This window comes from Mytilus californianus, unplaced genomic scaffold (genome assembly GCF_021869535.1).
Source record: "Mytilus californianus isolate M0D057914Y unplaced genomic scaffold, xbMytCali1.0.p SCAF_15, whole genome shotgun sequence".
Classification (NCBI taxonomy): domain Eukaryota; kingdom Metazoa; phylum Mollusca; class Bivalvia; order Mytilida; family Mytilidae; genus Mytilus; species Mytilus californianus.
In genome coordinates, this window is record NW_026262637.1 from 24,710,759 (window position 1) to 24,725,815 (window position 15,057).

Sequence of the window (15,057 nt, forward strand, 5' to 3'; positions counted from 1 at the left end):
AAATTCAAGACCCCTTCCTGAAGACATGAACATTTCACCCCAGCGTTTATCCATACATTTATTCTTTACAACAAAAAAACATGCATACAATTGCTATTTATATAATTATTGTTCAATAAAATATTGCATCAGTAATGGATTTAGAGCTTTAGAGCTAATTTCCTAAGATTGACATCTACAATCAATAGACAGGGCTTCACTCGCGGCTTCTATAATTATACTTAACCTTTAAGCATAACATCCAACAACAGTTAAGTTTGCTGAAGCCCCGCCTATCTATTGATTATAGATGTCAATCTTAATTACAATGCTTGAGCAAACATTTATACAAACAGATCAGCCTATTTTGTCTGTCATAAATGATGATAATGTTAATTACTATGCCGCCACATCAAATTTTAATTTTATTCTACACGTCTAAACATGTGACAACTTTGTGACAGACATTCTCCATTCGAACCCTTGCTTCTGTGAAAAAAATGATGTGGCGGCATGACTCGTGATAATTATCATTATCATCCTTTACGACAGACACAATAGCTGATCTAAAAGGTACACCATCTACTTGCCACTATACACCATGTACTGTGTTACAACCCTACATAAAGCCGACGAAGAAAGGCATTTCACCGACCACAAAAAGCTATATTTTTATGTAGCCTAGACGGTCGAGTGGTCTAGGGTGCTGGACACGGTGCAGGCAGTGTTGCCATAATGTCACAGAAGCAAAGGTTCGAATCCCACTGAGGGAAGAACAACAATTTACTAACGCAAATTTGATGATATAACATTGTTGAGCTAAATTTGAAACAAATTATATATATATATTTGGTCTTAGCCCTGTATAACCACGTGTTATCTGATGGAAAATGGTTGTCACATGTTTAGACGTGTGTATATAAATACAAACGAAATTAACGAAACACTAATATCAAGACAGACCTGAAACAACGACAGCCACTGTACTACAGGCTCCCACTTAAGGAATGTGGCGGCGTTAAACTAATTTGTGAGCACTCAACCCTCCTCTTACCTGTGACGACAAGTGTTACAGCACAACATAAGAACAAAAAGTAAAAATCAATTGAAATTTGCTCAACTCAAAAGATCATTACGAGGCGCACAAAACAACTAGCACAAAAATAATAGACAAAAAACACAGAAAAAAGTACTAGCCCAAAAGCAATACAATTAATAAATTAATCATGTTTTCCCAGACTTAAGTATCAATCAGTACACACCCAACGGATTTAGTGTAAAGACAGCATAAACAGTCTGAGTAACCGATGACATTATGCAATATTAACAGTATCTACAGGATGCAGAATCATAAGTTCTCATAACTGTACATAAAGTAAGCCGTTAGTTTTCTCGTTTGAATTGTTTTACATTTGTCATTTCGTGACCTTTTATAGCTGTCTATGCGGTATGGGCTTTGCTCATTGTTGAAGGCCGTACGGTGACCTATAGTTGTTAATTTCTGTGTCATTTGGTATCTTGTGGAGATTTGTCTCATAGGTAATCATACCACATCTTCTTATATATTTAGAGTCAATCCCAAATTGAGGTAAATTATACTAGTGGCCTTCCAAATACCGTTTCGATTCCTAACATCACTGAAGAGACATTAATTGTCGAAATCCGGATATGGTGTACAAATTTTTGCACCTCATGTTTGCGGTATACCATCTTTTCCGCAAGTTTCTTGTTTTCTGTTTGGTATTTAATTAATAAATTAAGATCCATTTTTACATCTTGTGATCCGTTTATTTGGCAATCGCCAATGGCAGTCAGCAGGGTTTAAGAACATCAGTTGTTCGACCTGCTAGTCAAATGCGTTTTGTTAAAATATACCTTTTCACTCATTTTGGTCTTTTGGAAAATGTTGTTTGTGCTGTATTTAGACCCCTCTACCAAGAAATTTGTTTTGCATGCACACGTATAAAAATTGCGGTTTTTATCCAACGCAATCATAGGTTTGAACGTTGTTTTCAATTTAGACTTGTTTATATTTTTTCGTTTGGGCTTGTATTATATTTGCCTTCGGGTTTTTATGATCCGTTCATCCTATTTTGACTCTTTCAAAATTCAAGAGTCTATCCTTAATTGAGGTAAATTATATGGCCTTCCAAATACCGTTTCGATTCCTAACATCACTGAAGAGACATTAATTGTCGAAATCCGGATATGGTGTACAAATTTTTGCACCTCATGTTTGCGGTATACCATCTTTTCCGCAAGTTTATTGTTTTCTGTTTGGTAATAAATTAATAATAAGATCTATTTTGTTACATCTTGTGATCCGTTTATTTGGCAATCGCCAATGGCAGTCAGCAGGGTTTAAGAACATCAGTTGTTCGACCTGCTAGTCAAATGCGTTTTGTTAAAATATACTTTTTCACTCATTTTGGTCTTTTGGAAAATGTTGTTTGTGCTGTATTTAGACCCCTCTACCAAGAAATTTGTTTTGCATGCACACGTATAAAAATTGCGGTTTTTATCCAACGCAATCATAGGTTTGAACGTTGTTTTCAATTTAGACTTGTATATATATAGCAATATATATTCAGTTATGTTGCAATTTTTTAAAACCAAAATCAATGTTATTACCGACAAAAACAATATTTAGATATTGTACTACTGTATTAAATTGACAACCTTTAAGAATATGTTTATTCAAAGGATCAGTTGGTAAACATGGATCGTTTTTAAATTTACGGGCTTTATAAAACAGCACCACCGTAAACATAGGATGTGATATCCCGTTTGTAATACGAAATCTACAGGTAGAGTCAAACTTTCTTACCAAATATTTATATCTATGAAAGTATGATGATCTTTACGCACATATGTTTTCTATCGGTCTCTTAACCGATTGTAATGCACGATGTATTCTACAGCTCCGTATACGTGCAGCAAGTCGTTTACCGTTATCATATGCATGAATAAGTAATGAATGGCACGTTTTAGTGGGTATGACATTTAAGTCAGTGCGGGTGTATATATATGTATATATATATATAGCGCTTTTGCCACCATCCTACTATGTAGGCGTGCGCCGATATGAGAATATATCATACCTATTGAAAGAATGACTATTGACACTTTTAAAAAACGCAAAATATCATGAAATCGTGCAATTTTTAACAATCAATACTAAAGGTCACTATTTCCGAGTATTAAAGGATTCAAGATTGAACACGGCCATCATTGCCATGTCCGACTTCATGACAAACACACCGTGAAGTAAGGGAAACATATTGGATCTTATATTCACAACCGGTCCCTTATAGCAAATCAACAGAAAATGAAGTTGGAATTTCAGACAATGACATCGTCATCACTCTATGATAAAACCATACTTCTGTACCTACACATACGATACATCTTTGGAAGAGCACTGTCACGTTACAACTAACATATATTTTACAAAATAACAAAGGTATCTGTACAATCATGCAGATAAATGAGACGCCAATGGATAGACCGAGACAACCTTTAAAAATGGAATACAACCACAAAGCTATGGACTTAAATTGACCATCTAAAATGACCAAGAAACACTCGGTCAGTCCATTGGTCGAACATACAGCTACATAGAATGCTCAAAAGGAAAGTAATATTACACAAACATGCCGAAAACAGACTGGAAACTTTACAGAATGTAGGCTGGCGTCAATTCTGCAAAACAGAATGGGATTACATAAACCATAAATGCAAGATTCGACAAAATAGCATTCAACCAGTCCGGACCTACTAGTATATGAAAGCAGAGAAACAAGACAATATTGATATAGCACCGCTCAAATTAAATAGAGGCATAACGAACGTCAACAAAGAAAAGACAGAAATTCTAAACAACCAGTTCAAATCTGTTTTCACAATGTCAGATCCAAATTTACAATGAAAAAAGAACGACATAAAATATTACAAAAATGAACATAACATCGGAAGGCGTAAACAAATTACTGAATAGTGTACATCTATATCTAGCTAAGGGACCAGACGGAATTCCAAATACCCTTCTAAAGAATTGCCGAGAAGCACTCACATATTGTCTCACCAATATCTTTAAAAAAATCTATAGATAGCATTATCAGGCCTACCAGAAGACTAATAAAGTGCTAATAAAGCTCCAGTATTAAAACAGCAGAAAAGTACAGGTCATTTTCATTAATCCGGGTATCTTGCAATCCTATTACACCTAGGAATGTACAAAATACTGACAAAATCAAACCATGGATTCGGATTGAAATACTGCTGTACAAACTCATCAAAGATAAGTAATAGAAAACATACTGTAATTTTAGAAATTTGTGTATGCATTTATTATTACGATTGTGAAACGGATTGGTACTGCAGTTATTAATTGGCTCAATCCTTGAACGGTGAATCGCGGTAAAATACCGAAAGTCTTTGTTTTCGAATCCTTGCAGATGATTTCTTACTTCACAGAAATGTCAACACCAATTAAGACCACAAAATTCTCCAAGAAGATCTGAAATTCCTGTAAGTAAGGACAGAAAACTGGAGACTTTAAAAGATTTTTATGAAACAGAAACCAATACACTTCTATCAACTAAATAATCATATAAGTTCAAACACACCCTTATAAAATAAAAATTACCTAGGTCTTGATTGATTACCTAACACCCTTAAGAAACAAACGTCAAGTTAAGACGAGTACTAGTAACCTTAAACCCGAAAACGATAATAGAGTGGAATCACCTGGAAGAGGATATTTCACACCCAAGGACAATTGAGGGATTCACCTCTGTCCTCCAATAGTTGGACTTACAAACTAGCTCTCCTTCCAGTCCACATATATCAGTGGTTGAATCTTATAAAAGAGAAGCACGGAAGATACCAAAGGGATAGTCAAACTGATAAGACGAATCGAACTAAAAATACCATGACAATATAAACTATACAGGTGCAGAAACTCGATTTTAACATTTCAGATAAGATAGGGACTCACTTTCAGGAAAAAAACCCAACAACATATCTATATAAAATCATTTGGGATACATTTTGTTCCTTCGCTTTCAGAAATACTTAAAAACCATTGAGTAACAATTTTTGAGCAAAAAAAGTAAAATTTGTTTATTTACATTGCTATCCAGTTTAAGTACTAGACTCGTTTATTCAAAAGTTGGTGTTTCTTGGTTTTCCAGTTCATTGTCAAGGCGCAGGAAATGCCTAAAATTCAATTAAAAAGAAAACAAATACTAAGTAAACAATATTAGCAATATATTACTTCCATAATCTAATTTATGTAAAATAGATAGAAGAAAAAAATATATCTTATATTTTATAATTGACTGCAATAAATTGTAAACAATGATAGACCATTTTCCTTTCAATACTAGAAGTAGCTTCATTTCGGTTGTTTAAATTCTATGAATATATGTGACTGTACAGATGTGTACACGTGCACTTGCACACAGCACGGCTGAATTTTCCTTCGTATTTACAGTGTCACACCACATCCAGGTAAGTATTTATCAAAAATGAACTCCGGATTGACTGAAAATTTCTACGTCGTTTATTTGTTATATCAGTAAACACGATTTCCTGAAATCAATGATATACCATACAACCGACATTTATATCTTTTTAGGACCAATGGACACGATCACGTTTACTTGAGCACAGTGTCAAGAAGCCGCTTGGTATGTATTTCAATTTTGTTCCTCTCATCTAAATTCTAAAAATAATCGGATTTCTGTTTTGCATTTTTAGAATGAATGGACATGTGTATTAATTTATCTTGTTTATATTATCAAAACTAATACGATCTCTTTTAAGTGATTTCTATGATGTTTCCCCCCATAGATAGGTTGTCTAATTTTTTCTTCAACCAGTCAAAGTCATATCAGCTGTTAATTTTGATATTTTTATGTGTTTTCAAATTTACGTGGCAAGTTTCGATTATAAATGAGTGTTTTAATTTACCTGACCAATCGCCTAGTCAATATAAAGAACCAGGAAAATAACTTTTATTGTGAAAGTTACATCTGAAGCAACACGAAGAGCTTTATTTTAAACTTAGTAGGGGTACAATATGAAAAATAATAAACCTTTATTTGCACATACAAACATTCCGAACAGGAAGTGAATTATGAATGTTTACCTTTTAAGTATAGCTTTACTGTTAATGATGAAAAAAGTCAATTGAAAAATTATCGAATTTAGGCAGTTGCAGACGTATCCAGGGCCTGGTTGCAGATCGGCAACTCATGGTTCATGTGCTTAAGATGTCCACATTGCAAGTAATTTTCCGTGGACAGATTGATAGCATCTGCGGACAAATGTGCTTCAAAGTTATTATTCCGAACCAAGATGTAGATATCTTGATGTTGTTCCTTGTGTATGAACACGCACCACACTTCGGCATATCACTAGCTGCTGACATATCAACAAAGGAGCATGAGTTGCCGATGAACTTTTTGTCTGGGTCTGGTTGCAGTTATTGTCTGGAAATTTATGGACTGCGACGAAAGATTATATCTGATCGAGAGTTTTATGAATATCAGTCGTATGGAAGGAAAGTCTTTCAAGGTAATGAATCAATATTGAATTTTCCATTTTCCATTTTCCATTTTTATTTCGTATTTATTTGATCTTTGTTCATGTTGTTGTTTGTTTGTTTGGTTTTTTTTGCCTTCAGCGCAAACTAGAAACAAGTACAACACCTACAACAGTAATTATTTGATGATGTTGGATAAAGGATACGCGTTGTATAAAACCAGCAATTTAACTATTGAGTTTAAGCAAACCAATCTTCAAAGTGCTACCTAAAATTGAGGATGGAAATGGGGAATGTGTCAAAGAGACAACAACCCGACCTAATTTGAAAAATGTTCTGTAAAGTTACACGTCTTGTAAGTGGTAAACAATTTGTATCCATTAATATTTATATAAAAATAAGGAGATGTGGTAGGGTTGCCAATTAGACAACTATCCACCAACATTCAAATGAAGTGGATGTAAGCAATTATAGGCAACCGTACGGCCTTCAACAATGAGAAAAAATACATACCGTATAGTCGGCTATCTAAGTCCCCGACATGAAAAAATATGAAACAATTCAATTGAGAAAACTAACGACCTATTAAATTTATAACAAAACAATTTATGAAAAACAAACATGTATCAACGACAACCACTGAACGACAGGCCCCTAACTAGGGATATGCACGTATATAATTTGGCGGGGTTAAACAAGTTTGGAGACGCCAACCCTCCCACTAACCTGGGATAGTGGTGTAACATCACAATAACTATGCAAAACAATAAACGTATAACAAATATGAGAAACAAAAATAAAACGACAACAACTCAATTACAGGTTCCTAACTTGGGACAGGCACATATACGATGTGGCGGGGTTAAACTAGTTTGCTGGTACCGAACCCTCCCATATCCTGGGACAGTGGTGTAAGTAACAGTACAACATAAGAACAAACTGTAAAAATCAGTTGAAAAGGGCTTAACTCAAAGCAGAAAAAATCTAACGCAAAAAAAAAATGGGGTACAGCAGTCAACATTGTATTATAATCTTAATCACTATACAAACAAACAACTATGTCAACAAAGAAAACAAAATTGAATGTATAAACTCTATAGACAAAGCACAAAGCACATAAGCAAAAATGAAAGACAAAAATACAATAACACAATGGCGAGATGTATAAATACCGAGCCACGCCAAAAGGATATTACCAAAAATGGAATAAACAGTAAAGGTTAAAAATATACCAGGACAATTAAAAAGAACACTATAACACGTAACTAAGATGATAAACAACGTCAGTAATAATCTATACTTCAAGACCATCGTGTATTATTTGTGAAGTTGATACGGAATATTTATCAATAAGGCCTTGGTATCTCCCGATGAACTTTTTTAGGAAAAGGACGAGACGTTCTTTGAACTAACTTTTTGCTCAGTCACTGGTGACTTTTTATCAAGTCTGAGTACCAACTGCACGCTCTTGAATATCGAATGAGTTGGGAAATGTATATCACATATGCAGGTGAAGTTGGTAAGAAAACACAGACCGGACCGTGGCAGCGAATCTATACATCCCACAACAAAAAAGACACTAAGTAAAGATCTGAGAGTACTTGCAATTACTGATAGCTAGTTCAAAGCCAATAACAAACAATAAAAAAAAATCATGTATCCAAGACTAAAATACTAGTTTTTGTCGTATCACTCCTGTCAAACAAATTGTCAATCCATTCGGTAGTACACACATTACAGATCAGAAATTAAAAATTACACTTAAACTGGGATTATTTTTCAAATAACGGCTTTATTTTCAGTAATGAAAGGCCACTTAGCATCAGATCTCAACCTCAACATCAGGTTGTCTGCACTAGATCATACATTGCTTCCAATAGACCGTGATTCAAAGGTAATAACATTAATGGTATCAATTTTTACACACCAGATACGCATTTCGACAATAAATATCTCTTCAGTGATGCTCGAGACCAAAGTATTTGAAAATCCAAAACTTATACTGAGTATGCAGACTTTAAGAGTAAGAAAAAAAAACTGTTCGGTATATAATAAGTCTGTTTAGGTTGACATATATTTTTCTGTGGACTGTTATCTTATGAAAAAGTTCGTTAAAATTTATCACAGCTTGTCGTTCTAGTACAAAGTAGGGTTCATATTCATTTCACATTTACATTTGCATGCTATATTTTATACCGGAGGTTAAACACCTATCCACCATCATTATCATTGTAACAGTTGCAATGCAGTTTAATGCATGTTAAGCTATTCAGATCTTACCAACAAGCACGAATCAAAGTCACAAAGTGATTTTTTTCAATCTTTGTATTGACTAACTACTAGTACATTAAAATTATCGAACTTGTTTGTATGAGCCACAATTCCTTTGAAACTAAATATGAAATTAAATTATTTGAGGTGACATATGTTTCTTAAAAACGATTTTAAAAACAATTTTCATCGGTTTTACCAGCATTTATACAACGAGCGTCTATTTATAGGACTATTCTTTCAATGATATAAATATTACCCCAAAAAAAATGAAAAAGATAAGTGCATTTTTTTCGTCGATTGATTTGGTTTATATTGCCGAAATTGTATGAAATGTCTTTTACAAAAACCTATAACATCATCCATCGACAATACTTTGAAATTCAGTGCAGAAGCACTTTAAAGAAAAATAATAACATTTTCGGCCAACAAGTTTGATAATGTACAAAACGGCATATGATCTTGTAATTCCGAAATAAGTTAACCTAAACGAAATAATAATATCAAATAACTATTATACTAATACTATAATATAAAATAACTATTATACTAATACTATAATATAAAATAACTATTATACTAATACTATAATATAAAATAACTATTATACTAATACTATAATATAAAATAACTATTATACTAATACTATAATATAAAATAACTATTATACTAATACTATAATATAAAATAACTATTATACTAATACTATAATATAAAATAACTATTATACTAATACTATAATATAAACATACGTGTATTCTTCCTTCTTTATACCGTTAGATATATATAAGTTTCTTCCGTTATGAAATTACTTGAAAAGTTTTAATAACAGTTCTTCACTTATTCAGTTTAAAAAAAGTAAAAAATGGAAAATATTGCAAAAAAGATTTTCATTGGTTTGACATTATATTTGTCTCTAGTAAAAACTATAGGCAACCATTGAACAAAACTGCTTGCAGAAACTAACAGGTTCTAGAGTGAATTTCTTCTTTTTTGTCAAAAAAGACATGAAACTAAACTGTGATACTTTTCTTGTTGTAGGATAACCTCCAAATTGGTGTACACCATAAGCCAAATTCTAGGTATACTTTCAAGAGTAACCAGAAATACCAGTCAGATAAAACCTGGATTCTGATTTTCAAACAACATGGGGAAAAGATGAATTTCTTTATATATACTGGCAAGCGACTGAAATTTACGTTACCCTTCGAACTCCATGCTGCTAGGAACTGTCAAATTAAAGCTATAATTGGTTCTGTTTTGTACGAAAGTGATTTGGTTCGTATTTTTGCCAATGAAGTAAACAGTGAAAAGTTAAATTTTAAAACCTGTAAGTTTATATTAAATAAAGCGTTTATATAGATGATTAAATGTCACGTTATAGATAGTTAAACGAATGAAAGTGCATCATAGGGAATAAGTCAGTATCTTAGCAAAAGTAAGTAATTTTTAACAATATTCCTTGCTTTCTGACATTAGATACAGTTGCTTATAAAACACAGGTAGGGAGTAATTCATGGTGGGTATAAAACAGTAATGTTATGCTATCAAATTTGTGTACGTGATATTTATGTACACTAGCGGTATTTTTGGAATATCTGATAGGCCATAGAATATTTAGATTATAAAGCATGGATTACTAAAAGGAAACATTTGAATTGAAAAAGAATCTATATAAATTTTAAGAACAAATATATTATAAGAACATTGATGACATTTGCAAAACATAATTTCGTATTTTTGAGTGTACCAGTAACTATAAATGACATGAATCCATTTACTCTCTTTTTAAATCTTCATGAACATATACTGTATCTAAAAGTATATTTCACAGAGTATTTTAGATTTTAATTTATAATGACAATTTTGAAGCATGTATAAAAAACAACATTAAGAAAAGATAGTAAAAACAAATTAATTGAATATAAAAAAGAAGATGTGGTATGATTGCAAATGAGACAACTCTTCACAAGAGACCAAATGACACAGAAATTAACAACTATAGGTCACCGTACGGCCTTCAACAATGAGCAAAGCCCATACCACATAGTCAGCTATAAAAGGCCCTGAAATGACAAATGTAAAACAATTCAAACGAGAAAAACTAACGGCCTAATTTATGTACAGTTATGAGAATTTATGATTCTACATGCTGTAGATACTGTTAACATGAATTTTGGCATTGCATAATGTCATCCGTTACTCAGACTGTTTATGCCGTCTTTACACTAAATCCGTTGGATGTGTACTGATTATACCCCCGCTTTAAAAAAGTGGGGGATATACTGTTTTACCTCTGTCTGTCCGTCCGTCCATCCATCCGTCCGACCGTCCATCCATCCGTACTGCCATGCTGGCAAGCGACTGAAATTTACGTTACCCTTCGAACTCCATGCTGCTACGAATTGTCAAATTAAAGCTATAATTGGTTCTGTTTTGTACGAAAGTGATTTGGTTCGTATTATTGCCAATGAAGTAAACAGTGAAAAGTTAAATTTTAAAACCTGTAAGTTTATATTAAATAAAGCGTTTATATAGATGATTAAATGTCACGTTATAGATAGTTAAACGAATGAAAGTGCATCATAGGGAATAAGTCAGTATCTTAGCAAAAGTAAGTAATTTTTAACAATATTCCTTGCTTTCTGACATTAGATACAGTTGCTTATAAAACACAGGTAGGGAGTAATTCATGGTGGGTATAAAACAGTAATGTTATGCTATCAAATTTGTGTACGTGATATTTATGTACACTAGCGGTATTTTTGGAATATCTGATAGGCCATAGAATATTTAGATTATAAAGCATGGATTACTAAAAGGAAACATTTGAATTGAAAAAGAATCTATATAAATTTTAAGAACAAATATATTATAAGAACATTGATGACATTTGCAAAACATAATTTCGTATTTTTGAGTGTACCAGTAACTATAAATGACATGAATCCATTTACTCTCTTTTTAAATCTTCATGAACATATACTGTATGCTGCTACGAATTGTCAAATTAAAGCTATAATTGGTTCTGTTTTGTACGAAAGTAATGTGGTTTTTATTATTGCCAATGAAGTAAACAGTGAAAAGTTAATTTTTAAAGCTATGCTTTTTTTTTGATATGCCCTTTTAAAGCAATTCTTGTTTTAATATATGTGTGTATATGCTTAATACTTTTTAAAATATACTTATTGCTATGATTCAATGTTTTCTTTATAGATTTTACCAAACAGGAGTACCAAAGTCTTCTCAACAGGACGTTAAGTTTCATTAAAACTTTACAAGGGAAATTCCATACTATTGATTATCTCTATAGAAATAAATCGGAAATGTACTTTGCCTCCATAAGAGAATATCATTCTGGGATAATGAAGCCTTATAAAAAAGACCATAATGGAGATCCGTGTTCTGTTATAAACGGACGTATAGATGGATTATTTTTCAGCACTGCCGTAGATTTTCAAACTATGAAGCCTTTACCCGAATCATTATATGGACCAGTTAGATTAAATGTTGATGCCAGTACATTATTCACACCAAACTTCAATTTATATTTTGCAGATTTTTATTGTCATTATCGGGTTCATTATGTGACTGTCGTATTAACCCCTAAAAGATCACCAACTGATAAATTCTGTGAAGGACGACTTCTTAAACTTGACATAAGACAGAATCCGTTTATATATCTTAGTGAAACAAAAGAATATTTTTATGAAGTTATGGTTTATTTAAGCAATGGACTTCGTGTTGAAGTGTTTTATACAGAAGCAGTGAATATTTTAAGAATAATTGAAAACCAACAAGGACATTTCGAACGAGTACCAATAATTGGAAGAGGTGAAAGTAGACCCACTGGAATTCCTAAAAATAATCTTTGTAAAATATGCAACTTATGAAAAACTCATCAAAGATACCAGACTTATTTATAATTTTGTACGCCAGACGCAAATGAATGACTCATCAATGACGTTCGAGTAAAACAAGGCAAAAGGTAGAACGAAGTTGAAGAGCATTGAGGACAAAACGAGTCTTATTTTGTAACTCATAAGTAATAAATCATAAGATTTTGAACTTAAAGATAACTAGTTTTTCAATGTGAAACCGTGACTCAAAGGAACTCCTTAAATTCAGCTGGCCAAGTATTTCCGTGTTCGACAAAGGTAAACCCCTGATGATAAAAATAACCACAATATCTTCTTAAAGCTTTTCATAAAGGTAGTATATCATCAAAATGTTCGTATTTTGTATCGACAACATATTTGTTGAGTTTGGTGGATTGATATTTCAGCAGGTAATCGGTATTCCAATGGAATTGTGCACAACTCCTGGTCGATTTCTTGTTTTTGTTCTGATATGAAGCATATTTCATAGAGAACCTTCTCAAGAAAATATGACAAAATCATCTTGCAAATTTCTTTAATTTCATTTTCAGATATATTGATGATGTCTTTTTTTTTTTTTTTAACGACATTATATATTTATTCACCAAATATGCTTGTTACATTGTTACACCAAGAAACCAAGCTTTTCTTGATGTATCCTGTTATATTCCACTGATTACCCAGGTTAGTAATCAGCTGCTGGTATATATGTATATATTATAATAATATGTATAAATTTCTTGAAATACAATTTTACAACATTTTAATGCATTATGTTTTATTCTATTCAATCGTCTAAACTTCTTTTTAGTGACTTCAGTAATGGATTAAATTTCATTGTTCTGTTTTCGTTATATTTTTTAATGCATTCTTGAACAAAAATTTGATAAACATTTACATTTGTCAATTTCTGATTAGATACATAATATGATTTATAAATAGAAAAACCTAAAATTGTTAGGAAATAATTCAGACCAAAATAATTTTTGTCAAAAATTTTATATCCGAAGACTAATTGCTTTAACGATATTCTAAAATTTAAATTTGATTTTATCATTAACTCATAAATACTTTTCCAAAATTTTTCTAAAAATCGACAAGAAATAAAAAAGTGGTTATAATCTTCTTCTTCGTTACATACATTACATAGACCGTCATTCTTCTGTTTCCATTTAAACAATAAGTGTTTTGTTGGTAATATGAATTGTAAAAGTTTCCATCTATATATTTTTAACTTATTCTCTTCTAAATAATGAAACATGAAAACATATAGTTGGTTAATACTAAGGTTCTCATTAGTTTGTAAAATACGCATCCATTTGCTAACACCTATTGATGGTTCAATTTTATCTTTACAAATTGACTTATATAATATATTTGTTGAAAAGCTTGAAGCCTCAATGTAATTTACTTTCCAGATCAGTTCCTGTCTAGGAATATTTACAATACTTTTAATAGAATTTTCAGACTTTAACATCTGAAGCCAGTCTTTTGGGATGGCTTTTTTAAAATATTTATTTCTGCAATCCAATTATTCTTGCAGTCTAATTTTTGCAGAATAAAATGTTGAGATATACTACCAGTGTCATCTATAATATCATTGACAAATATCAAGTTACTCTTAATCCAATTTTCAAAAATAATGGTTTTATTTTCAAAATTAATCAGTTTGTTCCCCCAAATTACCTGTTTTCTTATTTCTGTGAAGTTGGTAGGTTTTTTTGTCTGTCCACCGCCTGATATTACCCAACATTTAAATACTTCTCTATAAAATTCAGGGATGTGTTTTATATATTCTAGAATTTTCTTCTTTTCAAAATTCATCTTAAAAATCAACCAATTAATACCCACCACACTGAGATATTTTAATGGAATCAACTTCCAGTTTGAAATATCATTACTAATGAGTTTACTTACCCAAGATGCTTTCAGAGACATAAAATAACTTTGTATGTCGATTATTTGTAACCCCCCTTCTTCGTATGACTTTATCATGGTATTTCTTTTAACCTTATCTGGTTTACCATCCCAGATGTATTTATAACATTTACTTTTAACGTCTTTTCTAAATTTCTCTGGAACTGTACAGGCATTTGCCAAAAATGTAAAAAGTGGTAAAACTAATGTTTTTATAATAAGAATTTTCCCGATTAAAGTTAAATTACGTTTTCCCCCTTAAATGAAATAATTTATCCATTTTCTCAATTTTATTCTCCCAGTTTAATTTTTCACATTCTTCTCTGTTATGACCAAAATATATTCCTAATGCTTTGACTGGTTTATTTGTCCAATTAATCCAGGCTACCTTATCTTTACTATTTTTCAGTTTTCCTATCCATATACCCTCTGTTTTATTTTTATTCAAAGTTAACCCAGAAA

General features: G+C 31.9%; 1 protein-coding gene across 5 annotated transcripts in view; it reads left to right on the top strand.

Moving 5' to 3' along the window:
- The first annotated feature begins 5,503 nt into the window (after positions 1-5,503).
- The window catches only part of LOC127725729 (phytanoyl-CoA hydroxylase-interacting protein-like), a 188,126-nt gene continuing 178,572 nt past the window's right edge, over positions 5,504-15,057 (top strand). The window contains exons 1-5 of one of the 5 annotated variants that reach the window (XM_052232922.1): positions 5,504-5,672; positions 6,196-6,561; positions 8,332-8,423; positions 9,842-10,130; positions 12,017-12,634. In XM_052232922.1, the coding sequence (XP_052088882.1) occupies positions 6,240-6,561; positions 8,332-8,423; positions 9,842-10,130; positions 12,017-12,634 (1,321 nt within the window). In that variant the 5' untranslated portion in view covers positions 5,504-5,672; positions 6,196-6,239. Of the gene's footprint in view, positions 5,673-6,195; positions 6,562-6,683; positions 6,885-7,245; positions 7,441-8,331; positions 8,424-9,841; positions 10,131-12,016; positions 13,446-15,057 lie in introns of those variants that run through there. The other 4 variants (XM_052232923.1, XM_052232921.1, XM_052232924.1 and 1 more) reach the window with 4 other exon arrangements.